Source organism: Macaca mulatta, chromosome 12 (genome assembly GCF_049350105.2).
Source record: "Macaca mulatta isolate MMU2019108-1 chromosome 12, T2T-MMU8v2.0, whole genome shotgun sequence".
In the NCBI taxonomy this organism is placed as follows: Eukaryota; Metazoa; Chordata; class Mammalia; order Primates; family Cercopithecidae; genus Macaca; species Macaca mulatta.
In genome coordinates, this window is record NC_133417.1 from 81,256,722 (window position 1) to 81,273,991 (window position 17,270).

General features: G+C 33.5%; 1 protein-coding gene across 2 annotated transcripts in view; it reads left to right on the forward strand.

Moving 5' to 3' along the window:
• Positions 1-17,270, forward strand: part of MTX2 (metaxin 2) — a 72,629-nt gene that overhangs the window by 53,181 nt on the left and 2,178 nt on the right. The window contains 6 exon segments of one of the 2 annotated variants that reach the window (NM_001261122.1): positions 1,721-1,793; positions 5,139-5,215; positions 6,615-6,707; positions 7,201-7,239; positions 7,601-7,726; positions 9,090-9,166. In NM_001261122.1, coding sequence (NP_001248051.1) covers positions 1,721-1,793; positions 5,139-5,215; positions 6,615-6,707; positions 7,201-7,239; positions 7,601-7,726; positions 9,090-9,166 — 485 coding nt within the window. 2 annotated transcript variants of the gene reach the window in all.

Consider the following 17,270-nt stretch of genomic DNA (forward strand, 5'->3'; position numbering starts at 1 on the left):
CCCAGCAGTTGTCCAGAACTTTTAGTCTATTTGGCCATACCCAGTTATAAGGGAGCCCAGAAAATAAGTTTTTATTTTAGGCAGCCTTGTTTGCAGATGTAGTTTCTATCACTGTAGGGAAAGGGGAGAACATATGTGGCAGGAATAACAGCCTCTGCCATGATGAGCTCTTGGGAGCTTTGAATGGCTCAATCAGTAAACAGTATTGCTTATTATAAGTAGTGCACTATGAAAGGTTAATTGTGGGAAAATGAGGGAGACTGGGGGGAGGAGAACAGAATTGCAAAAAAAAAAATTAAAAATCTCCCGCTTGGTTTTCTAAGAGATTCCATTTACTTGGGGAGATCAGACATGCATACATAAGTTACAGAGCAATGTAAGAATCAGAGGATGTAATTAGGGGGGGAATCAGACTCATGTGGGATTTATTTTTGGAGGCAGGCATCTCTAAAGGACTGGAGTTTTGAGAAAACAGAAGAGAATTGACATACTTTTGGGTAAAAGGAGTTCTTTGTAGAAGAAATTAATCACTGTATTGTACCCTTAACACTTAACAAGAGTCTTAATACTTATTTCTAATCTAGAGCTGAGGAAGGAATTATAATAAACCTATGAGAAATCTCTGTGAGTAAAATGATAAATAATATCCTTGTTAATTTATTAATTTATCTTATCTTTTGACATCTATTTATAGTACTTTCAATTTCAAAATAGATAAAAGGTTTGTCTTCCAATCTGTATGTGGTAATTAGAACCATTGCAACTTATGACTTCCCAATTGAATAACTGAATGATTTTATAGAAATAGCATAGTAAATTTTGTGAATAGAGAAAAAGAAGCCAAGGAGTCATAGAAGAGAGAACAAGGGGAGTGAACGTTGAGTATTGTAAAAAACAGTGGGCTTGGCAGAGTTCACTGGTGTCTTAAAAACATTTAAAAATGAATTAGTGTGATCTAGTAATAGAGTTTTGCATTTTTTTTACTTAATATTATAATGTGTACATTTTTTCTTGTAAAAATTTTTCTACAGCACATTTTTTCTTGTGGTAAAAATTTTTTCTAAAGCATGAGTTTTAAAATTGGTTGTATAGCATTCCATAGTTTGGATTTACTATAATGATTTACCCCATACCCTTATTATTAGACATTTAAATTGCTTATAACATTTTTGTAACTATGAACAAAGATAAACAATTTAAGTCTTTAAAAAGTGAATTAGTGAGCACAGAAGCTACCTGTTGGAATATAGAGTATTACTGGAGAGAACTTTGAGGTAGCGAGATAGTATTTTGAGTTTTACTCTAAAATGAGGAAGATGATGATCCTATAGAAAATAGTGGAATGAAGCAATTAATAGCTTATAAAATTTGGACTTTAGTCATCTACTTAAGAAAATTAAGGCAATATATAGTATCGCTGGTTTACATAAACTAATACAATAACATAAATGTGGATAATTTACATTTTATTCCTTAGGTATACATACATACTTTAAGTTTCATATATTTACTGATGTCTAAATCATACTGATTTTTAAATAGTGAAATGACAATTTTTTTTTTGTTTGGAAAACAAATCCTTCACTTTCAATTGGTTCATTGTTTTCTAATAGAGTTTTGTAGTATGAAACTATTCAGTTTAGAAAAGAAATGCATACAAATTTCTGTTCAATTATGCATATGCTTTTACTGGGCTTATTGTATGTATCTTGATTTACAGGCCTTTTTGCAAATGTGTAACTTGCCTATCAAAGTAGTTTGTAGGGCAAATGCAGAATATATGTCTCCATCTGGTAAGTGTGTTTTTTTTTTCTTCTCTGTTAATATTATGGAGTGATAAAATTATAGTGATAGTCCAGTTTGTATCTACATGTTAAAATGTCTGATTTTTTTGTTTACCCTTTGAAGAATCTTTCCATGGTTTTAGAAAGTAACAATTGCAAATTTGACAATCTTGGGGTTGGCATATCTATTCATTTCAACTGTGATCAGAGATGGTTACTGACTTGTGGAAATGGTTTTAATAGTAAGGGAATTATTTTAAATAGTAAATGTTAAGGAAATACATGATCTCAGATTTCCCTAGTCTTAATGTACATAAGACTTTCCTGTTGAGAAAACAAATTTTAGTCATAATGAATCCATTTATTATTCAACACGTCTAAATTATATTCTCCCGTAATACAGGTGGAAGAAGAGAGATTGTAGACAAATTAATTTGTCATTAGATCTTGAAGTCATCACTGAATGTTTTTGGTTTCTAGGTTTTTTTTTTAATGCTTAATTTTAACAGGTTTTGAGATGCATTAGCTTTCCTATTTTTAAAAATCAGTATTATCTTTATGTCAGTAGATTAAAGTAGTTTTAAATAAATGATTCAAAGAATTTTTAATGTAAAAATGTGCTACAAAGCTGATAAATAAATGTTATATGTAATTATGGATGATTATTGTAATTATGGTTTTGTTGGAGCAATAAGTAGAATTACTCCTTTTTGAATAAATTATTAAGGATAACTGATTGATATAAGTGTGTAACATTGCTTTTTAGGGAAACATTTTTCATTTTGGTATGATAATTTAGGAGTGACTTGTGTTAAACTTTTTTTTTTCCACCTTAAGTTTTTAAGGGTGGCAGAAATTGTTAAAAGGTATGAAGACACCCCTTCTGTACATACTGAATATTCTTTTATATAAATACCTGGTTTTAGAGGTTTATGAATATACATTTAGAAAACACTTCCATAAAATAATTTCTAGGCTTGTAAATGTAAACATATTTTAGATTCTTGGAGGGCATTCATTGACTCATTTTGTGTTGGTTTTATACACAGATATTAGGAACTACAGAATTCTGGTGAAATAAGTTATATTGTATTCTGTGCATCCTTTTCCTCTATGTAGTCATACAAAAAGAGTTTGTATATTTATGTAAAAAGGTTAGTAATCTAATACTAAAGTTCAGATCTTTGGCAAGTGAGAAATCATATAGTTTATCCACCTGTTTCCTAAAATTACTATACTTACTGTCACTTAAGTAGATAATGTATTTTCTTTTTATTAGACTGTGTGAAAGACAGATAAATGTTTTAGAGACATACAAAAATATACATTCTTTCATAGGAGTCGCCTATAGGTAGATGAAAATGGCACTTTCTACTAAGATGTTTAAATTTTATATCTCAGACTGGTATTCTCTTTCATTTAATGATTTGAGGTGATCAGGGAAATGTTTTTTATTGTATTTGCTTCTTTGATCTTGTGGCAGATTTTTAAAGCAGAGAGCATGGAATAGTCAGAAGACCAGTTGACTTAAACTCTTATTTCCTAAAGAGGTAGGAAATCTTCAACTAATCCCTCTGTGACTTTGTCACATATTAACTATTTCCTTGAGAAATTTCACTTCTCTGAGCCTCAGTGACTTTATCTGTAATATAAGGTAGTCGGATTAGATGACATCCAATGTCCTATTTCTTGCATTCTTTGAATCTGCCAACTTGTTTGGCAACATATTCTTGCTTTCTTTAGAATAGAAATTTTAGAAGTGATTATTCTGTCTAAGACGGTAAACAAAGCCCTCACTTTTCTTATATGACCTTTGATTGGTACCAGAAAATAACTGTCTTACTGTGTTTTTGCCTAATACCTGCAATAATAAGGATATAACATTGGCTCCATTTTCATTAAGCAGGCTAGTGACAGAAAACATTATTCAATTCTAATTTGTTGTCTTTGTTTTTATATATCTCTATATTTAGAGATATATAAGATGAATACTCAGTTGACTATCCACACTTCTTTTTGCTTCAGAATTGACAGTACTCAGTGTATTTTTAAGAAAAATAAAAATACATACCCTGTTTTCCAAGAACCTGAAACTGGTCATTAAAAATGAGGAATATGCTTTGCTCTAAAAATATTATACCCCCAAATACTCTTTAGTCTAGGTACTAAATAGTTTTCATTCTCAGATCATTTGATCTCAGGGGACCTGTAATAATTCTCGTAGTATAGTAGTTACAAAGATTTTATCCCAAGTTAAGAAAACAATATGGCCTAATGCTTAACCAGATAATTTTTTTTTTTTTTTTTTTTTGCAAGATTTATAAAGCAGTAGAAGGAAGGAATGCAGAATTGGCAACAGGGAAATATCTTCTCAATACATCTATTGAGTCGTGTTCCAAAAGGCCTGCCTTCTCTTTGTAATGCATGTTGTCCTATGGATGCAGTTGAAGCTTTTGTTAGGCCTGTGTACTTCATCCATTACCCCCAGGCTGACTGAGCCAGAGAGGAGTGAATCTATTGAAAAGGAACAGGAAGAAGCCTGCTGGTAGTGTGAACTCTGTTTGAACTAGGTCTGACAGCAGGTTTCATTCTTTAGCATTTGGAGTAGACCCTTCTTGCTATTTGGAGATTATTTTGTTCTCTCATCTCTAATAATTCCATCAAGTATTAGTATTTGTTAAAGTGAAATATTTCTTTTTTAATGTGACATTTGTCTATAGAAGCTAGTTTTTATAAACATACTATTATTTTTTCCCACATGTTGGGAACATTACTCTGTATTACAACCCACCAACTAGCATGCCTTCAAAGATTGTTAATTCTTTTAATTCTTGCTATTTTGAGTCAAAGAGATTACTGTACAATTACTTGCTTAAAATGTTGATCTCAGTATCAAAGACATAAAAGAGGTAAAAATATTTTTTAAATGTAGTTTACAATATAGATTGATTCACTGTACTCTCAAAAGAAAGCTTAGCTAAATTTCTTTGAAATATATTAGTGGTCATGTACCAATGTCCTGGCTTGGTTCATGTAATTTGGATAATTAGTGTTTGCTGCTGTATGGTGGTATGTTCGTGTTGGCTCTGAAAAGAGAATGTTATGTGATCTGTTATTATATCTAAGTGAGAACTCTAGAAATGAATTTACGTGTTCTTTTTTCTAAAGTTGGTTAGTAATCAGTTTAAAAACTTACAGAATTTAATATACACATCTGACAAACATTTTCAGAAGTTACAGTTTTATGAAATCCCTGTTTGTAAATATCTGAGTTTTGTGTTAATTTTTCTTTAATTATCACAAACTTTAACATACTGGAAGTATTTTTATAAATACTTTTTTTTCTCTCAACAGGTAAAGTACCTTTTATTCATGTGGGAAATCAAGTAGTATCAGAACTTGGTCCAATAGTCCAATTTGTTAAAGCCAAGGTAATAAAAAGATATTAAATGTATTTGATCACAGTTACTAAGTCATTCATCATTCTTTAATGTGTCTTAACATTTACATTGATTTCAACCTAGTTTTATAAAATGCCAATGCAAACTACTGGAAAATATTTCTGAAGCGTAAGTTAGTATTTTTTCATGATATAATGGCGAAAGAGGTAGCTTTATTTTTCTTTATTAATGTCAAATTTATTAAAGGTATGTAATTTTAATATCTAGTCAAAAGAGATGGTTTGATCTTTACAAAATGGTAGATAATTTTCTAACTTATGCTTATGAGAACTGTGGTCAGAAATGAAAAGCTATTAGGTTTTGAAGTGTCTGGCTGACCTTTGAAAAGGGAGATACAGGAGATGTTCGAAGTTGAATGTATTTATCCATTTGAATGATGCTGCTTTTCATTTATTCAGTTTAGATTTTAATAGTTATTAAGGAACAACTCCCATTAGTGTTTCTGAAAAATCATTCCAGACTTTTCTTTTTGCATATCTAGAAAAACCTAGATCATACTAGTATGTATTATTTTGCAACATACCTTTTAAAATCATAAATATGTTTGGAAATTCTTCCATATTAATAGCTGTAGATATATATCATCCTTTCACATTGGTGTATAGTATTCTACTGTATTGGATATATATATATATATATATATTTTTTTTTTTTTTTTCCTTTAACACGTCCCCCCCGTATTAGATAAATTAGAATTTTATTTACTCAAGTTTATTGATGGGCATGTAGATCATGGCCAATTTTTTGTTTTTATAGAGTACTAAGATAAATTTTCTTGTATGTACATCTTTGTATAAATTCCTAAGAATGGTATTGTTACCTTAGAATAAATTCCTAAGAGTGGTATTAGGATGTCATAGGTTATGTACTTTTTAAATCTTGTAATAGATTGCCAGATTGAACTAACGATTATACCATTTTATGTATCTCCTAGTTACTATAGTGTATTAGAATTTTAAAATGAGTGAAGTTTTTTCCCCATATCTTTACTAACAGTATTTTTTTCATCTTTGACCACTTTATAAACAGCACATGTCAGTCTTTTGATATTTCCTTTATTTCTAATAAGGTTAATTAATCTCTTAAACAAGGTTTGCTGACCATTCTGTTTTCTTCTTTTGCGAAGTAGTTGATAATGTAATTTTCTCTATTGAAAGATACGTTTGTATAATGACAAATAAGTACATACTAATATTTTGTGGTGATAGCAGAGTGTTAAATATGCTTTTATATAACATAATTTTTGGGGGGCATTTTGGAAGTTTAATTCATGGTATAGTTGCATGTTATATTATTTGTTAGTAAGATAACTGAAAGTTTTTGTATATTTAATATGATGGTCTTTTAAATTTTTTTAAATTCCCTTTAGGGCCATTCTCTTAGTGATGGGCTGGGTGAAGTCCAAAAAGCAGAAATGAAAGCTTACATGGAATTAGTCAACAATATGCTGTTGACTGCAGAGGTAAAATACTAGATGATATGGCTTGAAAATAAGCTTTTTCTCTCATGCTCATAAAATATAATCTTTCTAATGGGTTAAAGTTATTGAGAAATGGGAAAATAGTCAAGTAATTCTAGAGCTGAGATGGCTACCTAAATTATTTAATTATTACCTTTGAACAAGTTACCTGACATTTTCAGTTCTAGTTTTTGTGTTTATAAAAAGGGGTGATTCTTGCCTACTCATTATTTTACTTTGGCCTTTTGAAATTTACTTAAATAATATCTGTAAAACACTTTAATGGTGTTTAGACACGTATTGTGTGAATAAAAAATATTTTTATATCGTACCATCATTACATTTAATAATTCTGGATAGCAGCTAAGGAAAACAAACTCCTACGTATGTGACTTATGAAATTAGCTTATAAAAAATTGCCTTGGCAAAAAATTACTTTCTTTATCCTTTTCCTCTTTGGTATCCTAAAGTTTAGTGACTGTTCTTTTGTTCCTAGCTGTATCTTCAGTGGTGTGATGAAGCCACAGTAGGGGAGGTGAGTGGTTCTGTAACATTTATCTTAATTAAAATTTAATGAGAAAACACTTTTGCTCAGAATCGCAAGTCCCTGCTCATAAATGAAACATTGTGGTTTATACCATTAGTGATACAGTTTTTCACTTACTTTAATTTTGCTTGCACATACATTTTAGGGAAGCTGTGTGTCATTGTTTGATATAACGGGTTGCAAAGTACATAAAAGTTTATATATTTTTAAAGAGAATGGCTTAAAATTTTAATTTTTTAGATGCTCTATTTATGTTCTTTGAAAATATATTTCTTTTAGAATTCTATTTGTAAAAACGGGCATTGTTTTTAGGAAGGATCACCTTTTTTACAAAATCTTTTTGCTTTAGATCACTCATGCTAGGTATGGATCTCCTTACCCTTGGCCTCTGAATCATATTTTGGCCTATCAGAAACAGTGGGAAGTCAAGCGTAAGATGAAAGCTATTGGATGGGGAAAGAAGACTCTGGACCAGGTCAGTTCAGGTTGAAGTTGACAAAACCCTCAACTTTTGTGCATTAAAAGAATCATTCTTTATATTGGTACTCCTTTAAAAAAAAATTTTTTTTATAATATAAGATTTGCAAGAAAACCATTTGCTGTTATTTTCACTAACATGAAGTAATTTTATTTCTAAAAATTCGTACATGCTTGATGTAAAGCAAACAATACAATGCAGATATGTGTAAAAAAGCAGTGAAACTTGCCTGAAATCTCATCACCTAGAAATTGCCACCCTTAACTATTTGGAGAGCCTTCTTCTAGATGTTTCTTAGTAACATTTTCTCAAATGGGATCATTATGCCTGCTACTGTATAACCTGAGGGTTTTTTTTTTTTTTTTTTTGAGGCCGAGTCTTGCTCTGTCGCCCAGGCTGGAGTGCAGTGGCGCGATCTCGGCTCACTGCAAGCTCCGCCTCCCAGGTTCCCGCCATTCTCCTGCCTCAGCCTCCCGAGTAGCTGGGACTACAGGTGCCGCCACCACGCCCGGCTAATTTTTTTTGTATTTTTAGTAGAGACGGGGTTTCATTGTGTTAGCCAGGATGGTCTCGATCTCCTGACCTCGTGATCCGCCCGTCTCGGCCTCCCAAAGTGCTGGGATTACAGGCTTGAGCCACCGCGCCCGGCCTTTTTTTTTTTTTTTTTTTTTTTTGAGCAATACATGTGGATACCTTTTATGTAACTATAGATCTGCAGCATCGGGCTTTAAAAAAAAAAAAAAGCCCTGTTAAACACAGTACTTAATATATCTATATTTATCTGCATCTATCTATCTATCTGTCTATATTTTTGCTACTAAAGTAGCAAAACTTAAAAATACTTAATCTTGTCCACAAGCATCATTAAGTTAATTAATGCCCGTCTTTTCCAAGGCTACCCTTAATACTAGCCAACCATCTCACTGATGTGTGCCATTGGCCACAAGGGGGTTTCAGTAAATGAATAGGGATAGAATAAATAAAAATCTATCTCCACTAGTGGGAAAACAACTCAAATGCTTTTACTCATGGTGGGTCAATGGTGTTACCTTTATTAAGCAGATTTTTCAGTATATGCAAAGCCATTTGAATATATGGATTCAGGAAGACACTTTTGTTCTTGACAAAATCCTTATAAGTAACTTAAATGTACTTGTAGTTTGAAGGAAATTCACTGAAATTTTCTTCCTATTTCTTATATAGAAAGTATTATGTATGTATGTGGTCTATAGTCTTATTAAAATATATTATAAAAGGTTAACCTAAATTTATATTTTTGTTATAAACTGTGATACAAGTTATGTTTTTTATTGTTTTGCTAACTGATATACTTTTCTTTGGGGTTCATTGCCTGTGTTAGGTCTTAGAGGATGTAGATCAATGCTGTCAAGCTCTCTCTCAAAGACTGGGAACACAACCATATTTCTTCAATAAGCAGTAAGAAATTTTACTTTTTTAAAGTTAATTTTCTGTACTGTTAGGTTGCAAATTTCTTTTTTTCATAAAAGAATTGCTTTTTCAAGAAGAGATTTAGCTATTTTTATAATTTTTGTACTCAAATATTTTTGTGACACTTCTTTACTCTCAGGCACAGTGCTAGGCTCTAGGAGACTTAAGATTTCTAAAATATGGTCCTTATTAAGAATTTCTCTTAAAGGCAGTCATATAAATCAATCATTGTATGATAAGGTTTTAATGAGGTAGTTCAAGGTGCTATATATGGAACTACAAAATCTTAACAAAATTCTAAACTTGTAAAGTACTATTAAACATGAAGAAAAGTAAATTACTATTAATGTAACTGTAGTTTTCTATGTAGAATGATACCTGGAGGACTAGAAGAGTCAATAAAACTAAATATTAAAAAATATTGTTTGATGGACAAGCACTATTATGAACTTTTAAATGTTAATGAAAATATTTGTAAAACACAGAAATTAATATAAAGGATGTAGGTTAAATATATGTGTATGTATGTAAGTTGAATAATGTTTCATTGGCAGATTTACTTTTGCAGTTTTGAAAAGAATCTAATGAAGGCAAAGAATGAATTTTTCTTTGTTAAAAAATTATAATTTTAATATATCAAAATCAGCTGTCCTGTGATCCAGTGTAAGATGGGCTTAAAGCATTTTAATATTAAAACTTTCCCTAGAAAGTCTAACCTTTTCTTGGCATTTTAATAAAAATTATTTGATTTTTAGATTAATAATTTCTAAAAGGCTTTATTTGCTATTTGTTATATCATCATAAGCATTCCTCTTCTATAACCATATCAAACATATTTGGGTAAAGATAACATTTGTAGTAAAAATGACGATGATGATAGTTTGGAAATTTAAGTTATATTAATCTGTAACACAAGTAATATATACTATATATAATTGATATTAAAATAAAATCTAGGGTCTGTTGCTCTTTGAAGCAGAAAAGTCACAGAATTCAAACCGTGAAATTCTAGTAGGTAAAGCTTCTAGGACTCTGTTCCTATTTCTAGTGATATTTGCTATGCAGATTCTATTTTTCAGTCCCTAGCACAAGAGAAACGTATCCAAATGTCAGTATTATGTGGTTTCTTTTCTTTCTGACACAGGAATTCTTAGGAATTGAAAAGCTCAGAAGGAGTGTGTTTTATTGAAATACGTTATTCTATTTTAGTTTTGTTATGCACTCTGTGTTTAGAGGAGGCCAGGAGAATAGATCTAACTTACTTTTCTTCTCAGTTAAACTCATTGTCATTGTGTCAGTAACCAGAGGTTGGCATGTGACTCAGTGGAAACATCAAGATATTTTTCTTCATAAGGGCACAATTACATTTAATCTTGTGATGAAAACTTACAACAGTTCAAACACCAAAGGCTTGCTTTTGCGGAACTATTTAACTGATGCTATGATGTACAGTTTTGACATAATTTTCCTTTACATGATACTTAGATAAACATTTTCCCTAAAAATAAGATTAAAGATAGAAGAGATTTAATTTTTAATTTTATTCAATCATTTAATTAATATTAAAATGCAAATAAAGTACATTTAGAAAAAAGTAACTGGTATTTCACTTTCTGTGCCAACATTTTTCTCATTCCTTTATCTGTAGCAGGAGTCATTACTTTGTGAGATACTATGCTGAATAGAGCTGTGGCTTAAGTCAGGATACACAGTATTATACTGCAAGACAGAGGGTCTGAATTCTATTCTTGGCTCTGACATATCTCTGAGTTACTCTAATTTCTCTAGGTATACTCCAGTCCTAAAATTAGAATTAACCCCCTACAATTAGAATTAATCCCCTAAAATTAGAATTAACTTTCCTTCTAGCTCAACCACTGGGGATGTTGGGAGGACTCATGAAAGAAACCAAATACCTGTACTTGATGACAGAAAAGGAAAAGGGTAGTTAAGAGAGATCTTACAGAAAGAATAGTAATTGGGAAAAGAGGCCAAAAAGCAAGGGGCTTGATTTACAAAACTTGAGTGACAGTCCTAAAGATAAGTGATTGGGATGTAAAGAAAAGATATTGAGATCATTTCTAGTACTTTAAAGAGATGAAAAGTTAATAATGGGAAAGAACAATTAGGAAACACCCAGACAAAATTAATGCTTTTGAAACTAGATGGTACTTTGAAGGTATCAGAAATAAATGTGAAATAATGAATAAGCAAAGCAAAAAAGATGAGTGCCAGAAAAATCTTAAATGGAAAATGTTAGGAAAATGTTGAATTTTACTGTTTTTATTTTGATATTCAAATGGCAAAACAGTAGATAACCAACATGAATGTGGAAAGAATAATAATATAAGAAGGCATCAGATTTCTTAGGACCTTAGAAATATATTTGTTACCCTGGAATATTTTTCTAATAAAAAGTCTATAAAGATAAATCCAATAATATACGAAACATCTTAGAGCTCACAGGTGGGGAATTGCTATCTGTATTTGAATTATAATCACAAACTATTTGGTAAGCAGAATGGTGGAAAGTTAACGTTTTCACATAATATAGCAAGATAATTAAAATTGGAGATATATGAAGATCTTGACTTGATTAAACAGTTCAGTAGAAATACTGGATAAAATATTTTTTTGTTCTTGTCTTCCATGTGAGTTGGAAATATTTTTCTGAATTTGTTACTTCTCTTTTTATTAAGTAAGTCATGTTTATTGATGTGTAATTTACATCTAGTAAAATTGGCACTTTTATGTGTGTAGTTCTATGAATTTTAACAAAGGCATACAGTTGTATAACTGTCACCTATCAACTAAAATATTAATTGTACTTTTTAAAAAGAAAGACTTGTTGGAATCAGTAATTTATATATGTCAGAGTCAGTATAAAGAGTTGCTCAAATTCGGAAAAGTTACAAAAAATATGCTTTAAAGGTTAAATGTTTGTGGATATATACAGTTATGCCCTGTATGGCAACCTTTCAGTGTGTGATGGACCAAATATATGAAGATGGTCCCTTAAGATTGTAATATATTGCTGGGCACGGTGGCTCAAGCCTGTAATCCCAGCACTTTGGGAGGCTGAGACGGGCGGATCACAAGGTCAGGAGATCGAGACCATCCTGGCTAACACGGTGAAACCCCGTCTCTACTAAAAAATACAAAAAACTAGCTGGGCGAGATGGCGGGCGCCTGTGGTCCCAGCTACTCCGGAGGCTGAGGCAGGAGAATGGCGTAAACCCGGGAGGCGGAGCTTGCAGTGAGCTGAGATCCGGCCACTGCACTCCAGCCTGGGCAACAGAGCCAGACTCAGTCTCAAAAAAAAAAAAAAAAAAAAAGATTGTAATATATTTTTACTATACCTTTTCTATTTTACTATACCTTGCCTATGTTTAGATATGTTTAAATACACAAGTATTTGTGTACCATAAATACACGTTATCACTGTGTTACAGTTGCCTGCAGTATTCAGTATGGAAATGTTCTGTACAGGTTTGTAGCCTAGGAGCAATAGGCTGTACCATATAGTGTAGGTATATAGCACCATCTAGGTTTGTGTGAGTAGACTCTGATGTTGACACAGCAAGAAAATTGCCAAACAGTGCATTTCTCAGAATGTATTCCTGTTAAGTAACACACAATTATATGTGCTTTGGTTTAATCTATTGAGTTATACTTTTGTTGATATTCTTTGTTTTTTTTTTTTATTATACTTTAAGTTCTAGCGTACATGTGCACAACGTGCAGGTTTGTTACATATGTATACATGTGCCATGTTGGTGTGCTGCACCCATCAACTCGTCATTTACATTAGGTATATCTCCTAATGCTATCTCTCCCACCTACCCCCTCCCCACAATAGGGCCCGGTGTGTGATGTTCCCCTTCCTGTGTCCAGGTGATCTCATTGTTCATTTCCCACCTATGAATGAGAACATATGGTATTTGGTTTTCTGTTCTTGCAATAGTTTGCTGAGAATGACGGTTTCCAGCTGCATCCATGTCTCCACAAAGGACATGAACTCATCCTTTTTTATGGCTGCATAGTATTCCATGGTGTGTATGTGCCACATTTTCTTAATCCAGTCTGTCACTGATGGACATTTGGGTTGATTCCAAGTCTTTGCTATTGTGAATAGTGCCACAGTAAACGATATGTGTGCATATGTCTTTATAGCAGCATGACTTATAATCCTTTGGGTATATCCCCAGTAATGGGATGGCTGGGTCAAATGGTATTTCTAGTTCTAGATCCTTGAGGAATTGCCACACTGTTTTCCACAATGGTTAACTAGTTTACAGTCCCACCAACAGTGTAAAAGTGTTCCTATTTCTCCACATCCTCTCCAGCACCTGTTATTTCCTGATTTTTAATGATTGCCATTCTAACTGGTGTGAGATGGTATCTCATTGTGGTGTTGATTTGCATTTCTGTGATGGCGAGTGATGATGAGCATTTTTTCATGTGTCTGTTGGCTGTATGAATGTCTTCTTTTGAGAAGTATCTGTTCATATCCTTTGCCCACTTTTTGATGGGGTTGTTTGTTTTTTTCTTGTAAATTTGTTTGAGTTCTTTGTAGGTTCTAGTTATTATCCCTTTGTCAGATGAGTAGATTGCAAAAATTTTGTCCCATGCTGTAGGTTGCCTGTTCACTCTGATGGTAGTTTCTTTTGCTGTGCAGAAGCTCTTTAGTTTAATTAGATCCCATTTGTCAATTTTGACTTTTGTTGCCATTGCTTTTGGTGTTTTAGACATGAAGTCCTTGCCCATGCCTATGTCCTGAATGGTATTACCTAGGTTTTCTTCTAGGGTTTTTATGGTTTTAGGTCTAACATTTAAGTCTCTAATCCATCTTGAATTATTTTTCGTATAAGGAGTAAGGCAAGGATCCAGTTTCAGCTTTCTACTTATGGCTAGCCAATTTTCCCAGCACCATTTATTAAATAGGAAATCCTTTCCCTATTTCTTGTTTTTGTCAGGTTTGTCAAAGATCACATGGCTGTAGATGTGTGGTATTATTTCTGAGGCCTCTGTTCTGTTCCATTGGTCTGTATCTCTGTTTGATACCAGTACCATGCTGTTTTGGTTACTGTAGTCTTGTAGTATAGTTTGAAGTCAGGTAGCATGATGCCTCCAGGTTTGTTCTTTTTGCTTAGGATTGTCTTGGCAATGTGGGATCTTTTTTGGTTCCATATGAACTTTAAAGCAGTTTTTTCCAATTCTGTGAAGAAAGTCATTGGTAGCTTAATGGGGATGGCATTGAATCTATAAATTACCTTGGGCAGTATGGCCATTTTCTAAAGTAACTTGCCAAAAAGTTGCTATCTTTATGTAAAATCACATCAATTTTTATATGCTCATGCCCATATATAATTCAGTACCTCTGGAGTTACGTGGATATATATTTGCAGCAAATAACATTTTGGCCACTTCAGGGGTACTTCTGGAGCACTGTCATTTGAGCATACATTGATAGTTGAACTCTTTCAGAGCGTTCATTTATTGATAAAGGGTGCCCATCTATATTACTGGAAGTTGCAACAGGGAATATATTCACCTTTTTTAGGCTCTAGTACAAGAAGCATAGGGTAGCTGGCAGTAAACAAGGATTAGGAAAATAAGTTCTAAATTGGTAAGATAAGATGTACCTCCTAAGAAATATGTTTAGGGATGTGGAAGAGTTGGTGTTTGTATTATTCTCACCAGGTGCCTCAGCTCAGCTCCACATTTATCCACTCTGCATCCTTGGTTTTTTGCAGGGATCTATTCATTATTGATTCATCCCTGTGCTGGTAAGATTATGGTGCTGTTGAGTCTAAGGACCTTGAGATATTTTTTTTTTAAAAAACTGTACTGTTGGCTACCCATTTAAACATGGCCACAGATTGTACATTTGACTTTGATTAACACTTCATGAATGTGTCAAAAGAGTGGAAGGCTTTCAAAGAATGTAAGTCACTGCTATTGAGAAAATAAAATATTCCACACATCTTAAGATGCTTTCTTTTTTAATCCATGTATTTATTCAGCAAGTGCTATTTCAGTTCCTTAGACACTGTGCTAAGAACTGGGAATATAAACATACATGCATCATTGCCTTTAAATAGCTTGGAGTGTAGTGAGGGAAACAGTTAAGTGAACACAGTTATAATATGGTATGAGAAGTGTGTCACCTTTTTATTGGTTCATTCAACACAAATTTATTGAGAACTTGCTTTGTGCAAGGAATTGTTCTAGGTATTGGGGATACAGCAGGAACCAAGCAGGTGAGGTCCTTTCTCTACAGGACTTTCTGGTAGAGGAGATGCACAATAAGAAAAAAAAAAATTATATGGTATTAATTACCAAATGTAGCATTAAAAAAGGACCACATGATAAGGAGTGACTATATGTCTACTTCAGTTTGGGTGGTCTGAGGAGACTTTAAGATGTGCCATTTACCTTATTCTAAAAAATAAGGAGCCAGTGTGAAGTCAGAGGAAGAGTGTATTTTAGGCAGCAGGAATAGTTGTAGTCAAGGCTCCCTAACTGGCTTGAGTTTGTTACGTTCAAATGCAAGAAGCAGGGCCAGTTTGGGTTGTGTGCTATGAATGGTAGGATATGAGGCTAAAGAGGTAGGCAGAGGCCAGATTATCAAGGCTCTGTGTGCTTAGTGTAAGGAGTTTGGCATTTTAGTATAAGTAGAACAGAAATCCATTTGAATATTTTGTGCTTGGAGTTTGTATGATCTGCTGACATTAGTCATTCTGACTATGGTATGGAGAATGAGTAGAAGCAGTAAGACACTTTAGGAGGCTATCTCAGTGACAGATGATGGTAGGTTACACTGTGAGATCATAATGAATAAGTAAGTGGTGGTATTCAGGGCATATTTTGGAGGTAGTGTCTCACCAGACTTGCTAATGGATATAGGAGGGTGAAAGAAAGGACTCAAGAGTAGCTCCTAGATTTTTGGCCTGAACAGCTGGTTGGATAGTGGTGCCTTTATTTTGGGAAGTTTGGGGGACAAGCAGGTTTGAGATACTGTAAATTACTGCTATTGAGAAAATAAAATATCCCACACATCTTAGTCAAGAGGCTCCACATCCTGCTCCACAGATATTCCACATTGAAGTGGAGACGTTATGTAGGCATTTGAATGTATGAATCCAGAGCTCAGGGGAGACATTAAGACCAGAAATAAATATTTAGGAGTCAGTGGCATCAAGATGGTATTTAAAGCTGTGCATCTCTAGGATATTACTTATCAATAGCAGTCAAGGCCACATAGCTAGTGACAGTATTGGGGTTCAAATTTAGATTTTTACCAACCCCCAAATTTATTCTGCCAAACCAGATTACTGCAACATATTTTCACGTTTATCGGGGGAAACCCCACCCTTGATATTTAACGTGGGTTCTTTTCTATTTCCCTAAGTGTCTCGGCTGGTCTAAGAAATAAACAGAAAGAGTACGAGAGAGAAATTTTAAAGCTGAGTGTCCGGGGGAGATATCACATGTCGGCAGGTTCCGTGATGCTCCCTGAGCCGTAAAACCAGCAAGTTTTTGTTAGTGATTTTCAAAAGGGGAGGGAGTGCACGAATAGGGTGTGGGTCACAGAGATCTCATGCTTCACAAGGTAATAAAATACCATAAAGCAAATTGAGGCAGGGCCAGATCACAGGACCACAGGAAGGGGCAAAATTAAAATTGCTAATGAAGTTTCGGCATGCATTGTCATTGATAACATCTTATCAGGAGACGGAGTTTGAGAGCAGACAACCTGTCTGACCAAAATTTATTAGGCGGGAATTTCCTCTTCCTAATAAGCCTGTGAGCGCTACAGGAGACATCCCTGCGGCTTCCACTGTAAAAGACAGCCGCCCCCAGGGGGCTGTTTATAGGCCTACCCTCAGGGCGCATTCTCTTTCTCAGGGATGTTCCTTGCTGAGAAAAAGAATTCAGCGATTATTTCTCCTATTTGCCTTTGAAAGAAGAGAAATGTGGCTCTGTTCCATCTGGCTCACCGGCAGTCAGAGTCCAAAGATTTATCTTCCTTGTTCCCTGAACATTGCTGTTATCTTCTTCTTTTTTCAAGGTGCCTAGATTTCATATT